This window comes from Juglans microcarpa x Juglans regia, chromosome 6D (assembly GCF_004785595.1).
Source record: "Juglans microcarpa x Juglans regia isolate MS1-56 chromosome 6D, Jm3101_v1.0, whole genome shotgun sequence".
NCBI classification, from domain to species: domain Eukaryota; kingdom Viridiplantae; phylum Streptophyta; class Magnoliopsida; order Fagales; family Juglandaceae; genus Juglans; species Juglans microcarpa x Juglans regia.
The window spans coordinates 29,998,925-30,012,687 of record NC_054604.1 but is presented as its reverse complement, the minus strand read 5'-3'; the positions used below and the strand labels follow the sequence as shown (position 1 = coordinate 30,012,687).

Sequence of the window (13,763 nt, the reverse complement as noted above, 5' to 3'; positions counted from 1 at the left end):
CTTGGGGGATTGAGATTTGAGGGGACCTTCATCCTGTCTCAAGCTATGAACTTTATGATCTTTTCAGCAGCTGATCCTCTAATCTTTTGTTATCAATAAAACAAGGTCAAACCAAAATGTTGATGAACTTTTGTTGACGTAGTGCGCTCCATTTATTGGTTGTGGCGTGCTTCAGTTTTTCTCTATATTTATTAAATAAAACCGTTCCCATGGTAAGGTGTTTTATGTCTGAAGCAGACATTGAGCGACTTCGTATTTTCTAGTCCCGTTTTGATTTCCAGAAGTATTTTGGTCATCTGGGTCACTGTTTCAGGAATTGGGTTTTTGTCTCCTGTGTTGTTTTTCTGTTTCTTTACGGAATTTGGTTTGGTTTGAAATTGGGTATTGAGGGTCATAGATTTTTTTGGTCTTTATAATTCGTCGGTGGGTTTTGAGCGGTGAATAGAGATTAAGGTAGTTAAATTGGTTGTTGGGTTTTTGGTTTCAAATCACGAGAAAATTGGTGAGTCACAAGAAAGCTGTAAGTGGGAAAGCTCAGGGTCTCAACTGCTTCTGTGAGCCATTTTCTACTGCCCTCACAAGTAGTTTTTCTTAGGGTTTGGGACTCTACATTCAGGTTTTGTCTTGGAGAGAGTTCTGTCTTCTTGTTTCTTCCTTCTGATGTCCTTATTGTGTTTTTGAAATGAATCATTCTGGGTTAGAAAGAAATCAGAGAGCAGCAGTTGAAGTTACAAAGGACAAGAATGGAATTGACCAGGTTGTCCTTCAGAACACTCGAGGAGCTTCAGTGAGGGTTGGATGGATCCCTTTACCTCCATTTTCCCATTGTTTAATTGCTGGCTTTGATGTTTTTCTTTTCCCATGGCTTTTGTTTTCTTCACTTTGGTGGCAATGCATAAAGAGACAAGTGCAATACTTGGTTGAAGGCAAAACTTAGTACATCATATTGATATTGGTGTGTGATATCCATCCAGGTTAGCTTGCATGGAGGGCAGATTCTTTCATGGAGGACTGACCATGATGAAGAATTATTATTTACTAGTAGTAAGGTAATTTGTCTATGCGCGGCTTCTTCTTTCCCTGTTGTATTTCCTCTCTCAACCATTACATCAATTTTTTTTGGATTACTGATTGCCAGAAGCCGTGTTTCTGGCTTCCTGATCGATTACAACAATCATGAAAAACGTCCATGTAGTCTCAAAATACTCTTCAACAGCTAAATGGTAAATATCATGAATAACCATGCACTAATTGGAATGTTTTTCCAGTATCCCTTTTATCATGAATAAATGTCCAAGACTTGAGAAATTCTGCAGAAAGATGGAAGAAACTTTGACCTAGATTATGTTCTCATATTACTCTGCCTCCTCTCAACTTCATGAGGAATTTTTTCAGATATTTTTGTAGCAAACTGTTGAGATTCTTATAATGTCATGCCATTTACAAAAACTGATTCCCCCCATGCCCCTGCCATTTTGTGTTTTCTGTTTATCTACTGTAGGCAATCTTTAAACCACCACAAGCAGTGCGAGGAGGAATACCAATTTGTTTCCCACAGGTACCTATGTGCTTTAGTATTATCAGATCATGTATCAATCTTGTTTAATTGAACTGACAAGGTTTGCTTAAATATTTATGTAAGTTTGGAAGCCGTGGACTGCTGGAACAACATGGGTTTGCCAGGAACAAGATTTGGGTCTTTGATGAAAATCCTCCACCCCTGCATCCCAATGATTCAAATGGAAAAGCCTACACTGACCTGCTACTTAAAGCATCTGAAGAAGATCTAAAGGCCTGGCCCCATAGGTATGAGCTTGAGTAGCTTATCATCCTTCCCAAGTTTTGAGTGAATCAGTGACCATAGCATCACAATTTGATTCTTTGAGTTTGGGAAGAGAAAAAAAAAAGTGATCATCATATTAGTTCATATGAACTAAATGTAGTTAAGTAAGAAAAAAAGGAGAGGATTATCCACGCAAGTCTGATTAAGTTAGAACACTCAAAGTTACTGATCCACATAATGAAGTAGTGGCCAACAACTTTACAGAATTAGGTGCATGCTATGACCAAGGTTCCACCATAGCATTCTTTATAAACTTGAAAATTTACCCTTTTCCTAGTAAGATAATGATTTGATGTCTTTTCAGTTTCGAGTTCCGTCTTAGAGTCTCTTTGGCAGAGGATGGGTATCTAACAATGATATCACGCATCAGAAACATCAATTGCAAGCCTTTCAGTTTCTCATTTGCGTATCGTACATATCTCTCCATCTCTGATATCAGGTACAGAATATTCATTTTGACAGAAGTTTGTCTTTACTCGCATCTTCAGTGAAAGCTAGAAATACTTATTACCCTCACTGTCTTTTATTTTTCTCCCTTCTGTCCTTTTTGGGGTGCAAAGAATGTGGTGGATTCATATGACCTAAACTGGGAATCATGTCTTGGATTTATGAAATGTCAAACTGGTGAAATTTGCATACATACAAACACATAGGAGAGGTGAAGATGAATCTACAGCTGCAGGTTGATTTATTCACGTTGCATATTTAAAACAGAACTGTCATGATATATTCGTGTCATCTGGAACCTGATAAACATAAACCGTACTCACAGTGAGGTGAGAATAGAGGGGTTGGAGACTCTCGACTATCTTGACAACCTGTGTGAGAAACAGCGCTTCACAGAACAAGGAGATGCCTTGACATTTGAATCTGAGGTAACACTTGCGTTTCTTTTAAGCGGTTTGAGTTGTGGTCACGGGGTGGGGAGTAGAACTTTCACTGAGGGCTTTTCTTAGGACCTGTTCCTTGTTTACCCATTTATTGGCAGGTGGATCGAGTTTATCTTAGCTCTTCGGATGTGATTGCTGTTTTTGATCATGAAAAAAAGCGCACATTTACCGTACAGAAGCAAGGACTTCCAGATGCAGGTGAGAGATCTATCATAGAATTGGCACTCTTATTAAAGATTGGTAACTTCTAGGATCATGGGAAGAAACACAGCTTCGTTAGGATATAAAAAATGTTTTATCTCATCTCATCTCATTATTACAACTTTCTCAAATCTCTACACAAAATATAATAAATAATTCAACTTTTTCAAATTCTAAAATAATAATATTATTAAAAAATAATATTCTAACAATATTTTATTTAACTTTCAACTTTCATCTTAACTCATCTTATCTCAACTCACTATCCAAACGGCACCTTAAACAGCAGCCTCTCCCATACATCAAAAACTCGGTCATTGAGTCATGACACTCCTGAAAGCCGAAATGACTCTAATGCATCCTTCCCCCTGCATTGACAAATCAGATTGATAGAATTTTCTAGTTGGCACCTACATGGGTCATTACCCAATTATTCATATGACCTCATGCATCCAGTTCAGTAATAGTGTAGCCTGGCTAATCATATGAAATGCCGTGCAGATTGGCATCTAAATTATGCACTTTTGATTGTTGTTGTACTAGGGGTCTGGAATCCATGGGAGAAGAAGTCCAAATCCATAGCGGATTTTGGGGATGAGGAGTACAAAAAGATGCTTTGCATTGATGTAGCAGCAGTGGAGAAACCAATCACCTTAAAACCAGGTGAAGAATGGACAGGCCGGTTGGAGCTCACCACTGTCCCTTCAACTTAATATTGACCAATCCCTATTCTCACAAGATTATTTTCTAGGTTGAATACTACTAATACCAATAACCAACTAAAGAAGGCTGCTTTTTTGTTTGTGCTAGTGGCGACCACTAATGCTCCTTATAATCTGTATTTGCGGTGTGAAATTGAATAAGAACATCACCTCCTAGATTGGTGATCTGGGTAATCTAATCTATGTTCCTGCAATGAAGCTGGAGACCTGTTTTAATGTTTCTCTCCACTTTGTTAAGGGCAGAAAATGTATACATTTACCTACACAGTCTGTATATGGACTGTGGAATAAGTGAAAATGTAATCTAATCTATGTACCTGCAATGAAGCTGGAGACCTGTTTTAATGTTTCTCTCCACTCTGTTGAGGGCAGAAAATGTATACATTTGCCTACATATAATGTATATGGACTGTGGAATGAGTGAAAATCTCTCTCTCTCTCTCTCTCTGACACTTCTTTCTGTGCCAAGTAATATTGCTGAATAATTGGTAGATCTTTCGAAGTTGATAATCACCAAGCAGTAAGTTGGTTTACGGTGCCAGGAAAAAAGCAGGGCTCGAAATGCAAGATATCGAGAAATCTGTCATTGACCACGCAAAAATCTTTAAAAAAAGGAAAGAAAAAAAAAATAAAAAACGTTGGCAAGCGAAAGCTACTCCTTTATCAGAGCCAGGTTTCGATCCTGGGACCTGTGGGTTATGGGCCCACCACGCTTCCGCTGCGCCACTCTGATTTGTTGAACTTATTTCCATATAAAAGTTATAAGACTTCTACAAAACTCATTTATTGGTGTGTTCCAACTTTCTTAACTGCGTTTTTCTTCAAACACCCAGACATGGTAATTGGGGCGTATATAGAGCAAATTCCAAAACCCCAAAATAAATAAAAGCAAGCTAGGTCCCATAATTCATGAATATAAACAAATATTAGTACCAAAATTGGGCATTTTTACACGATAATGTACTGAAAACATATCCACAATGGTAGGTCATAAACTCCAAATTGCTTGCTAGAGAGTGGCAAATCAGACTTCTGAATAAATCTCGGACAGTGCACATGATTTCTGTCTCCACATAACCCCTCCAACCATGTAATGTAAATGACCCAAATGTTGTCCTTCAACTTAAAACAAAAAGACATGACAAAAGGGAAGCCAATCCAAATTTCTTGAATGTTTTGGGGATTACACAAAAATCCAATTGCAACATTCCTTGAAATTCCCTATAATTATTGGATGCTCCCAAGAGAAGTAGTTGGGAATGAAAGAATTTTCCTGTTCCTTTTCCTTTTCCATCCCTTTGCTACTTTCTAGCCACTTGCCATATTTTTTTGTTTGACTGGTTTTCATGATCTTTAGACCAACCTAAAGCGACAAGAAGGGTCACAATATAAAGACTTTGTGACGAGAGCCATCAAAGGGGACACAAGTAGTTCAAAGTAGGTTGTGGCCTGAAAGGTCGAAAGAGACGTGCATTAAGGCTATACATCATGAAAATCCTTATCATAAGATGTTAGTTAGCTTTAATCAAGCATTGTACATATATTAAAAAGTTACAAGATACAAGATTCAAAATCCAACAATCATCTCAAACCGGCTAATACAACACAAGAAAAAAAAAAGTGGGATCTGAAGCCAGTGACTTGCCTCCCACCCACTTCCCACGAGGGGAAGCCGCTTGAGGTGGTTATTTTACAGTCCAAAAATCAAACTGTGGTACTACGGTCAAAAGTTGCAATATATTGTATTGTGTTGCACTTTGTTGGTACGGTTTGGTTGAAAGAAAACTCCTACTTCCTACTTCCTCTTTCTCATGATCTATGGTTAATATAAATGGAAATATAGGAAAATAACATCCAGTGGATGGTTCGATACGCTGACGAACAATCCTCAATGACTGTGAAGGGGTGTGAGGATAACGTTCCATTCTTGGTGAGAAGAAGTTGGTTGGATCTGCAAGATTCAAGGCCGTTAATCCCATTTCTGCCGCACATGGTGGCAATGTGCGGCAGAACACGCACCATGGCTTAGGCTGCACATGGATTTCATGCGTTACTTGTATGAATGAAGTTCTTCCATAAGTTGAAGGATTGGTAGCTAGGGAGTCTCGTGGAGCAGCGCGTGACGGTTGTAGGTAGCAGGAAAGCAGTAGATCAACCCATCTCTATGCAATTTCGAAAAAATTGGTGGACAACACCGGAGAAGACCGGATAATAGGCACCCTCTTTTTGAACGATAGTGGAAAGGACTTTAAGAGATGGGTCTTGGGAGAGAGCTTTTCAGGAGGAGAGAGAAAAACTCGTTTGGTGAATGAGGAAAAGTAATTCTTTTCTCCTTATATATATAATATGAAAAATTCTACTTATCATCCATACATTACACACTTGTTTTTATTTTTATCTTTTTATTTTTTTCCTTAACAAGTATGTGATGTAAGGATAATGAGTAGAAGAACTCAATTATTTTAATAGAAATAAAAAAAAATTAAAACAAGTGTGATGTGTGGTGTAAGCAATTGGATAGCAAATCTCCAATGTTGAATCAATAGCATTAGGAGAGGAACTGCTTATCCTCCATACTTTCACAGACACCCAACAAGATTTGCTCAAAATTACCAGCAGGTCTAGCAAAAGGGACACTTAGGTCTCCTCAACCTTCATCTTCCTGGAAATTACTAATGCCATAAGAGTTGTCTTCCACTTCATCTTTTTGCTGGAAATAGTCCTCTCCGACTTCTTCTTACCAATGCTCTTCATAGCAGTAAAGAACATCCAACAGGTTTTGTTGTTAATGTTGCTATGCAATGGATTCTTGATGATGATGAAGTTTAGCCATCTTTCGAGAAGAAGAGGTTTGGGTCTGATTTCATTATAGTTAAGCTTGAGGTTGACGTCGTTGTTGTCCTAAATGATGAAAGTCAATTCGTCTTTTGTCCATATTGTGATCCAAGAGAAAATGAAGAGAGAGAGAGAGAGAGAGAGAGAGAGAGAGAGAGAGAGAGAGAGAGAGAGAGAGATGGGGAAGGAGGTTTGCTTAGCCGAACCGTGACATGTCTCCAAACTGAATTTAGCGTGTGGTGTGCGATGAGAGAACATGATGATGAATAAATTTTTCAATCAAGAAATTGTAGTGGTTCATGTATATATATGTTTTCTAGCATAATATTATACACATAGAAAATGATATTCTCACTTAGAAAGGGTTTCAAGAATATGTACTAAATAGAATTTTGTATTTTTTTTTCTTAAAACACTTGTCTTTTTTTAGTATTTAAAAAAATATATATATACACACATGCTTTGAAAAGAAATTCTGTTCGGCACACATTCTCGATAGCATTTTTCGGTGGAAGTAGCTGTAACAATCCTATTTTCTCAATATATCTATTTTTTAATTTAAATTTCAAATTTTAAAATTCAAGATTTTTACTATTTTCTATAGCTGACACGTCAACTATAATTATATAAGTAAGTTTATCAATATAAATAGTAATTTCAGTTTACATGTAGAAAAGGGGAAACTTCTCCCTTCTTTAGGGCTTGTTTGATCATGTATTATGTCTGTATAAACTTTAAAACTTTTAAGCTAAAGATCTTTAAAGCTGAAAAAAATCAATTTTTTATTTAATCACCGTCGAAACACAACGTTCAAAGCAATTTAATTTTATACTGACACTAAAATAAAAATTACTCTTAAAATTATATTCAAATAAACTTTTAATTTTATCTATCAACTTTCAAAACTTAAATATAAAATTTATTTTTTTAAGAATTTTATCCAATCTTTCTCCCTATTTTTTCAAAATTAAATTTATAATATTTTTTTTAAAAAATCTACTAATCATCCCTACACCACATATAATTTTTTATTTTTATTTTTATTTTTTATTTAATATGTAGTGTATAGATAATGACTAAAAGAGTTCTTTTAGTTTAATAAGAATGAAAATAAAAAATAAAAAATTAAGTATAGCCTGTGGTGTATATATATTGAGTAGAACAACTCTTAAAAAAAACTTCAAAATTTTCAAATATTTACGTGACCAAACCTATGCATGTGTGAAGCTTTGAGTCTTGACTCATCGTCCGAGATGAGACGACAATAACAGACAAGAGAGTTGCCGCCTTAGTCCTTACTCGATCCCAACGGATAGGTTATTTATTTCAACTGATCTCAATTTATTATTATAATTTTTTTAAATTTTAATATAAAATATAATAAATAATTTAATTTTTTTAAATCTCAAAATAATAATATTATTAAAAAATAATATTTTAATAATATTTTATCATCTCAACTCAATTCAAATTAACTCAACTCATTTTAATATCCAAACACAATTATAGACTGTACAAAAATAGGATCAAATCAACGGTGGACACTGCTTCCACACAGCCAAGTTTTACAACTCAGCTATAATTTTTAGATGAGAAATTCTATTTGTAATATCTATTTGAAAATTGTATGTGTAGACCCTTTAATAAATAAAAAAAAATTTATTTTAAGAAGGATATTTTTGTAATTTAAAAAAATTTTAAAGATAGAATTACCTAGACTTTTATTGCAATCTCCAAATGAAGACTGTACATAACATTGCTCTTCTTAGATAATGATATATTTACACTTCCTTTAGTATTTTTATATTATTTAATTTTTTTTAACTTAACTTAAAATTAAATTAAACTGAATTCATATAAATTTAACAATCAAACAAGATCTAAGACTATACAAAAATAGGATCAAATCAACGGTGGAAACTGCTCCTACATAGCAAAGTTTTATAATTTTCGGATAATGACATACTTGCACTTTTTTTATTATTGTTTTATTATTTAATTTTTTTTTTCTCTTTGAATTTGAATTAGATGACATTTTTGCACAATTTAAAATAAAATAAAATTTATTTTTAATTATATTATATAATTAGTTTATTGAATTTATTTATTTTTTAAATTATATAAAAAAGTCAACAAGCCGACGGAACAGAATAATTACATTATCAGTCGACAACTATATATACAACTCCCTTGACAGGCCCACAAATTAATGAGCGGGACCACACACCCCGGCCCACGCCATGTCATCGATCCTTCCACAAAAACAAGCCAGTTTTCCGTCCACTCCTTCACCCGCCGGTTACCTTATAAGAATCCCCATCCTTGGCTCAGGCCTTCCCATCGAGTCCATGCTCTGCTTCTCTTGCGTTCGGTTACCTCTTAGGCTTGAGATATCTAACCGTTGAGAGCTATTTCAAAACCACCGCAGCAAAAGCGTCAATGGCGGTCTCATTTTTACCGTATCTCAACCACCTTCTCTGACTCACTCTCTCTCTCTCTCTCTCTCTGCGTTGTGGAAAATTGGAAAATCACTACCTTTTTCTGCCTTCTTTTTTTTTTTTTTTCATTGGATGCTTACTTTAGACAGCACCATTATCTCTGGGAAATCATCATTACCACTACGTTTTTCACATCACACATTTTTTGCGCTACATCTCGGTTTGGTGTTCTATTTAGCATTTATTGGGTTTTTTTTTCCTCTCTTCGAGAAGCAGACTCATTCGGTGTTTAACGTGCATTCCCGAGCAGAGGAGCTCCTCGGTTCAGATCTGAAAGAGATGGTATGTGAAGTAACTAAAGCTGGGTACTCTCTCTCTCTCTCACTCTCTCGGTCTGGTGGCTTCTGTTTCCAGTTTCTAGTGCGCGGCTCTCTAGGAACTTTCTTTGGGGTTTTTTCCTTTCTGTAAATTCTCGATTTTGCAAATTCAAACAAAAAGTTAAAGAACAGAGAACAAAAATAAAAGAACAAGCTCGGTTTCTGCTTAAACAAATCGCTTTTCAGTTTATAATAAGCTTCGCTTTGACTCAAATGCATTATTCAAAGCCCGCAAGCTCATTTCTTTACGGGAATTTTGTCAGACACGGCTTCTACTTTTATCGACAATGATCTAGGAATCTGTGTTTGTTTTCGCTTTTCTCTTTCCTTTACATTCCTAGTGCTTTTTTTTTTCGAATTTTTCTTAATTGAGTTTGTTTTTGGTCCATCTTCGCCCAAACCCAAAACCATAGATGTAAAACAATTTTGTTCTGTTTGTTTGTAATTTTTTGGTTCTTTTTTTTTCCCCGGCAGAAACAGGTCGTTATCTGCTTGAAGGGTTAGAGATCTTGACAAAGAGTGAGAGAATGAAGGGTCTGGGTGTTATTTTCTTTTCGATTTTCTTGGTGGGTTTGGTTGTATTTCAAGGAAATGCGGACCCAGTTGAGGATAAGCGAGCTCTGCTTGATTTTATGAACAATATCCCACACTCTCGCTCTCTCAACTGGAATGAGAGCTCTCCAGTGTGTCACCACTGGACCGGTGTGACTTGTAGTGCGGATAATTCTCGCGTAATAGCTGTCCGATTGCCCGGAGTTGGATTTGACGGTCCGATTCCGCCCAACACTATAAGCCGCCTCTCAGCTTTGCAGATTTTGAGCCTCAGATCCAATGTCATTACCGGCAGTTTTCCTTCTGATTTTGCTGACCTCAGAAACTTATCTTTTCTGTACCTTCAATTCAATAACTTTTCGGGACCATTGCCATCAGATTTCTCAGTTTGGAAGAACTTAACTATTGTCAATCTGTCTTACAACGGTTTCAATGGGAGCATTCCTTCCTCGCTCTCGAATTCGACTCAGCTGGCAGGTTTGAATCTTGCAAACAATTCACTTACTGGTGAAATTCCTGACCTCAATCTGTCGAGATTGCAAGTGCTAAATTTGTCTAACAATTATCTGAATGGTAGTGTGCCTAAATCACTTCGGAGATTTCCAAGATCGGTGTTCAGTGGCAATAACATTTCTTTCGGAAGTTCTCCTTCCAACCTGCCTCCGGTGCTTCCACCCTCTTCAGCAGCTTTTCCGAAGCCTAAGAATTCAGGGAGTCTTGGCGAAGCGGCATTGTTAGGAATTATAGTTGCTGGTGGTGTTCTAGGGGTTGTGGCATTTGCTTTTCTAATCCTTGTTTGCTGCTTGAGAAGAAAAAGGGAACATAGGTTGTCGGGTATGTTGCAGAAGGGAGAGATGTCACCTGAAAAAGTTATTTCAAGGAGTCAAGATGCGAACAATAAACTGGTTTTCTTTGAGGACTGTAACTATGCATTTGATTTGGAGGATTTACTGAGGGCTTCTGCTGAGGTACTGGGAAAGGGGACATTTGGTACTGCTTATAAGGCGATTCTAGAGGATGCAACCACTGTGGTGGTGAAGAGGTTGAAGGATGTTAGTGTCGGGAAGCGGGATTTTGAGCAGCAGATGGAGGTAGTGGGGAGTATCAGACATGAGAACGTCATGGAGCTAAAGGCATATTACTATTCTAAAGATGAGAAGCTGATGGTGTATGATTATTACAGCCAGGGGAGTGTCTCGGCTTTGTTACATGGTATCTTTCTTCTTCCTCTGATGTTTGTGTTAATTAGTTAAATTTTTGTACTTCTATTAAATCGGAGCATTTTTAAAGCTTGATTGTTTCTTTTGGCAATTGGCATAGCTGGATGTATTCTGTCATTCTGGCTATATTTACTCAAATTTACTAGCCACAGTGTTGGGTTTATCCATTTTACCTTTTCCCCATGTAATTGGGCTAACATGTATGCAGCACTGGAATTGTTTGTACTTTGATGCCTTGACATTGACCTGCAGAACTAACCTTGCTGTCATCACTCTATCTGTAATGGCTTATTTTACAGCCATGAAAATTATTCCACTGCCTTTAATTTCTTATGAGCTGTTATCTCCTACGTTGGCATATCTAACTGGTAGGGACCAAGAATAAAGAGAGTTTTATGTTGCCTCTTCTGTTGGTTCATTATAGGGAGAAGGGACACATTGTGTGAGTGAAAATCTTGGATTATATGTAGATAATCCCTAATAGAATCTCTCACATTCATGGACAAAGTGGTCTTGCAAACAATGAGTTAAGGACCCCATGAAGATTTCCTTCTATATGTCTGTTGTTATTGTGGCTGATTTTGTCGATTTCAAGTTTGTTTTCCATTTTTAGGCTTGGATGTCTGAAATAAGGCTTTAGAAGTACAATATCCCTTGAGATGGATGTCCATCCGTTGTTGAGATCATCCATATAAGCCATTCTTCCCATTTCTTAAGTTAAAAGGAATACCTTTAATTGACTTATAAAAAAATAGTGTCATCTTCTGAAAAGGTTTTCCTACAATCTCAATACAGGGATAGCATTCTTGAGAGTTTTATTCTGCAAATATTTGGTTGGTTTATAAGGATATAGCAAGCATGCATACTATTTAACAGCTAATACGGCCCTAAATAGAATGTCATCCAAGTGTAGGAGAAGCCCTTATGTAGGCCAAGGAGTAGTTTGGTTAGCGTATTTAGAAACTAAAAGAGGGTTTGGAAACGAACATCTGAAAACATAACTGCATCCTTTGACATATGCTTATAAGAAAACAATTAGGCATGCCTTCAAGAGTTTAGTTCTTGATATTTTGATTGGCAAAGGGCTTTGAGTGCTTTGAAAATTCTATAGAAAAGAAAGAGTGAACATCATTCAGTTTCAAGTTTTTTGTGGCCAGACTTGGCTTGATCTGTTAAAGAAGTTAATTCTGGCTAGACTAATGTTGAGTGGGCAGCATGTGTTTTGGAATCCTATTTGATGTTTCTTACATGCCAAGGTTCGAGATACCTGACTGTTGGTGTTAAGGCATCAACACTGTACATTACCCTGCTGAATTTTCATGGAACAGATACACAGATCTTCTGAATTACCAGTGAAGCTTTTCCTTGAGTTGGTCAAGAAATTAAAATTAAGCCTATTTCTAAGCATAGGAAGCCCTTCTGTTCAGACATTATATTTGAGTAGGTGTTTAGTCTTTATATACTAAACTTCCTTGAACCTCAAAGTGGTCAGTGGTTGTAGATCTTGATATATCTTCTGGTGCATATATATCTTTTCAGGCAGAAGAGGAGAGGACAGGACCCCCTTGGACTGGGATACCCGACTAAGAATAGCTATAGGTGCGGCAAGAGGCATTGCTCGTATACATTTAGAGAATGGTGGGAAGCTTGTTCATGGCAACATCAAATCCTCAAACATCTTTCTTAATACCCGACAGTATGGATGTGTGTCCGATGCTGGCTTGACAACCATAATGAGCTCACTGGTTCCGCCTATTTCTCGTGCTGCTGGATATCGAGCCCCAGAAGTGATGGACACCCGGAAAGCAGCACAGCCTTCTGACGTCTACAGCTTTGGGGTGGTGCTACTGGAGCTCCTCACTGGAAAATCCCCAATCCATACAACTGCGGGTGATGAGATTGTCCACTTAGTCAGGTGGGTTCATTCAGTTGTCCGAGAAGAGTGGACGGCAGAAGTGTTTGACTTAGAGCTGATGAGATACCCAAATATTGAGGAAGAGATGGTGGAGATGTTACAGATAGCAATGTCATGTGTAGTGAGGATGCCGGATCAGAGACCTAAAATGCTGGATGTACTGAAAATGATAGAAAATGTGCGGCGGCTTGATACCGGGAATCAACCATCTTCTGGAAACAAATCTGAAAGTCCAACCCCACCACAACTGGTGGTTGGGAAAGAAGAATCCTCCATCTCAAACTGAGTGAGCCATTTGTTTTTATTTTTCCCCAGGCCTGGTGATGTATTGTTAGTTCAATTCATCCAAGATGTTTTTCTCCTATTAATGAACAAAGTCATGATTAATTTTTATCAACCTGATTCAGTAAGGCAGAGTTAGGTCGAGTTGCGTGCGAATGGGCTGTTGATGCGCGTGATAGCACTATGATGTGCTCTCTCTCTCTCTCTCTCTCTCTCTCTCTCACATATGGAATGCCTGCTTTACAATTTTCATAGACTATAAATCTTTACTAAACAAGTGAATGCATTAAAACTTACTGCATAGATCATGTTAGGTAAAATTTTGTATGGAAATTTGAGAAAGTTGTAATAATGAAATGAGATGAGTTTTCGGTTCAAACCGGAGCTTACTTTTCCCTTCTGCAACTATTTCTGGAAATAGCCTATTCTTGTCCCACCCCACGTACATGCATGGTGAATCATGATTTTTACTACTTTTCATTATTCGG

At 37.1% G+C, this 13,763-nt stretch overlaps 2 protein-coding genes and 1 non-coding gene across 5 annotated transcripts; 2 read left to right on the top strand and 1 right to left on the bottom strand.

Moving 5' to 3' along the window:
* The first annotated feature begins 107 nt into the window (after positions 1 to 107).
* Positions 108 to 4,007, top strand: LOC121268882 (putative glucose-6-phosphate 1-epimerase). The gene is made up of 8 exons (XM_041173147.1): positions 108 to 793; positions 975 to 1,049; positions 1,502 to 1,558; positions 1,643 to 1,806; positions 2,148 to 2,282; positions 2,616 to 2,718; positions 2,832 to 2,931; positions 3,478 to 4,007. The coding sequence occupies exons 1-8, from the start codon at positions 683 to 685 to the stop codon at positions 3,645 to 3,647; spliced, it is 915 nt and encodes a 304-aa protein (XP_041029081.1). The 5' UTR covers positions 108 to 682; the 3' UTR covers positions 3,648 to 4,007.
* Positions 4,008 to 4,317: 310 nt separating this feature from the next.
* On the bottom strand, positions 4,318 to 4,389 carry TRNAM-CAU. The gene has a single exon. It is a non-coding gene; the product is annotated as a tRNA-Met (tRNA).
* Positions 4,390 to 8,781: 4,392 nt separating this feature from the next.
* LOC121268879 (probable inactive receptor kinase At4g23740) lies at positions 8,782 to 13,386 on the top strand. 3 transcript variants are annotated; one of them, XM_041173144.1, is made up of 4 exons: positions 8,782 to 8,950; positions 9,206 to 9,271; positions 9,781 to 11,070; positions 12,618 to 13,386. In XM_041173144.1, exons 3-4 carry the CDS (start codon positions 9,834 to 9,836, stop codon positions 13,277 to 13,279), a joined length of 1,899 nt encoding a protein of 632 aa, XP_041029078.1. In that variant the 5' UTR covers positions 8,782 to 8,950; positions 9,206 to 9,271; positions 9,781 to 9,833; the 3' UTR covers positions 13,280 to 13,386. The 3 variants fall into 3 exon arrangements, with proteins under 3 accessions (XP_041029078.1, XP_041029079.1, XP_041029077.1); XM_041173145.1 differs by having other exon boundaries at positions 9,206 to 9,294; XM_041173143.1 differs by having other exon boundaries at positions 8,782 to 9,271.
* Positions 13,387 to 13,763: the final 377 nt, after the last annotated feature.

Bases quoted from the DNA above. Each gene is read 5' to 3' on its own strand.
- LOC121268882 (XM_041173147.1), top strand. From the start codon at position 683: ATGAATCATTCTGGGTTAGAAAGAAATCAGAGAGCAGCAGTTGAAGTT. The intron at 794-974 runs GTTGGATGGATC...ATATCCATCCAG, and splicing joins CTCGAGGAGCTTCAGTGAGG to GTTAGCTTGCATGGAGGGCA. The intron at 1,050-1,501 runs GTAATTTGTCTA...TATCTACTGTAG, and splicing joins TATTATTTACTAGTAGTAAG to GCAATCTTTAAACCACCACA.
- LOC121268879 (XM_041173144.1), top strand. From the start codon at position 9,834: ATGAAGGGTCTGGGTGTTATTTTCTTTTCGATTTTCTTGGTGGGTTTG. The intron at 11,071-12,617 runs GTATCTTTCTTC...ATATCTTTTCAG, and splicing joins TGTCTCGGCTTTGTTACATG to GCAGAAGAGGAGAGGACAGG.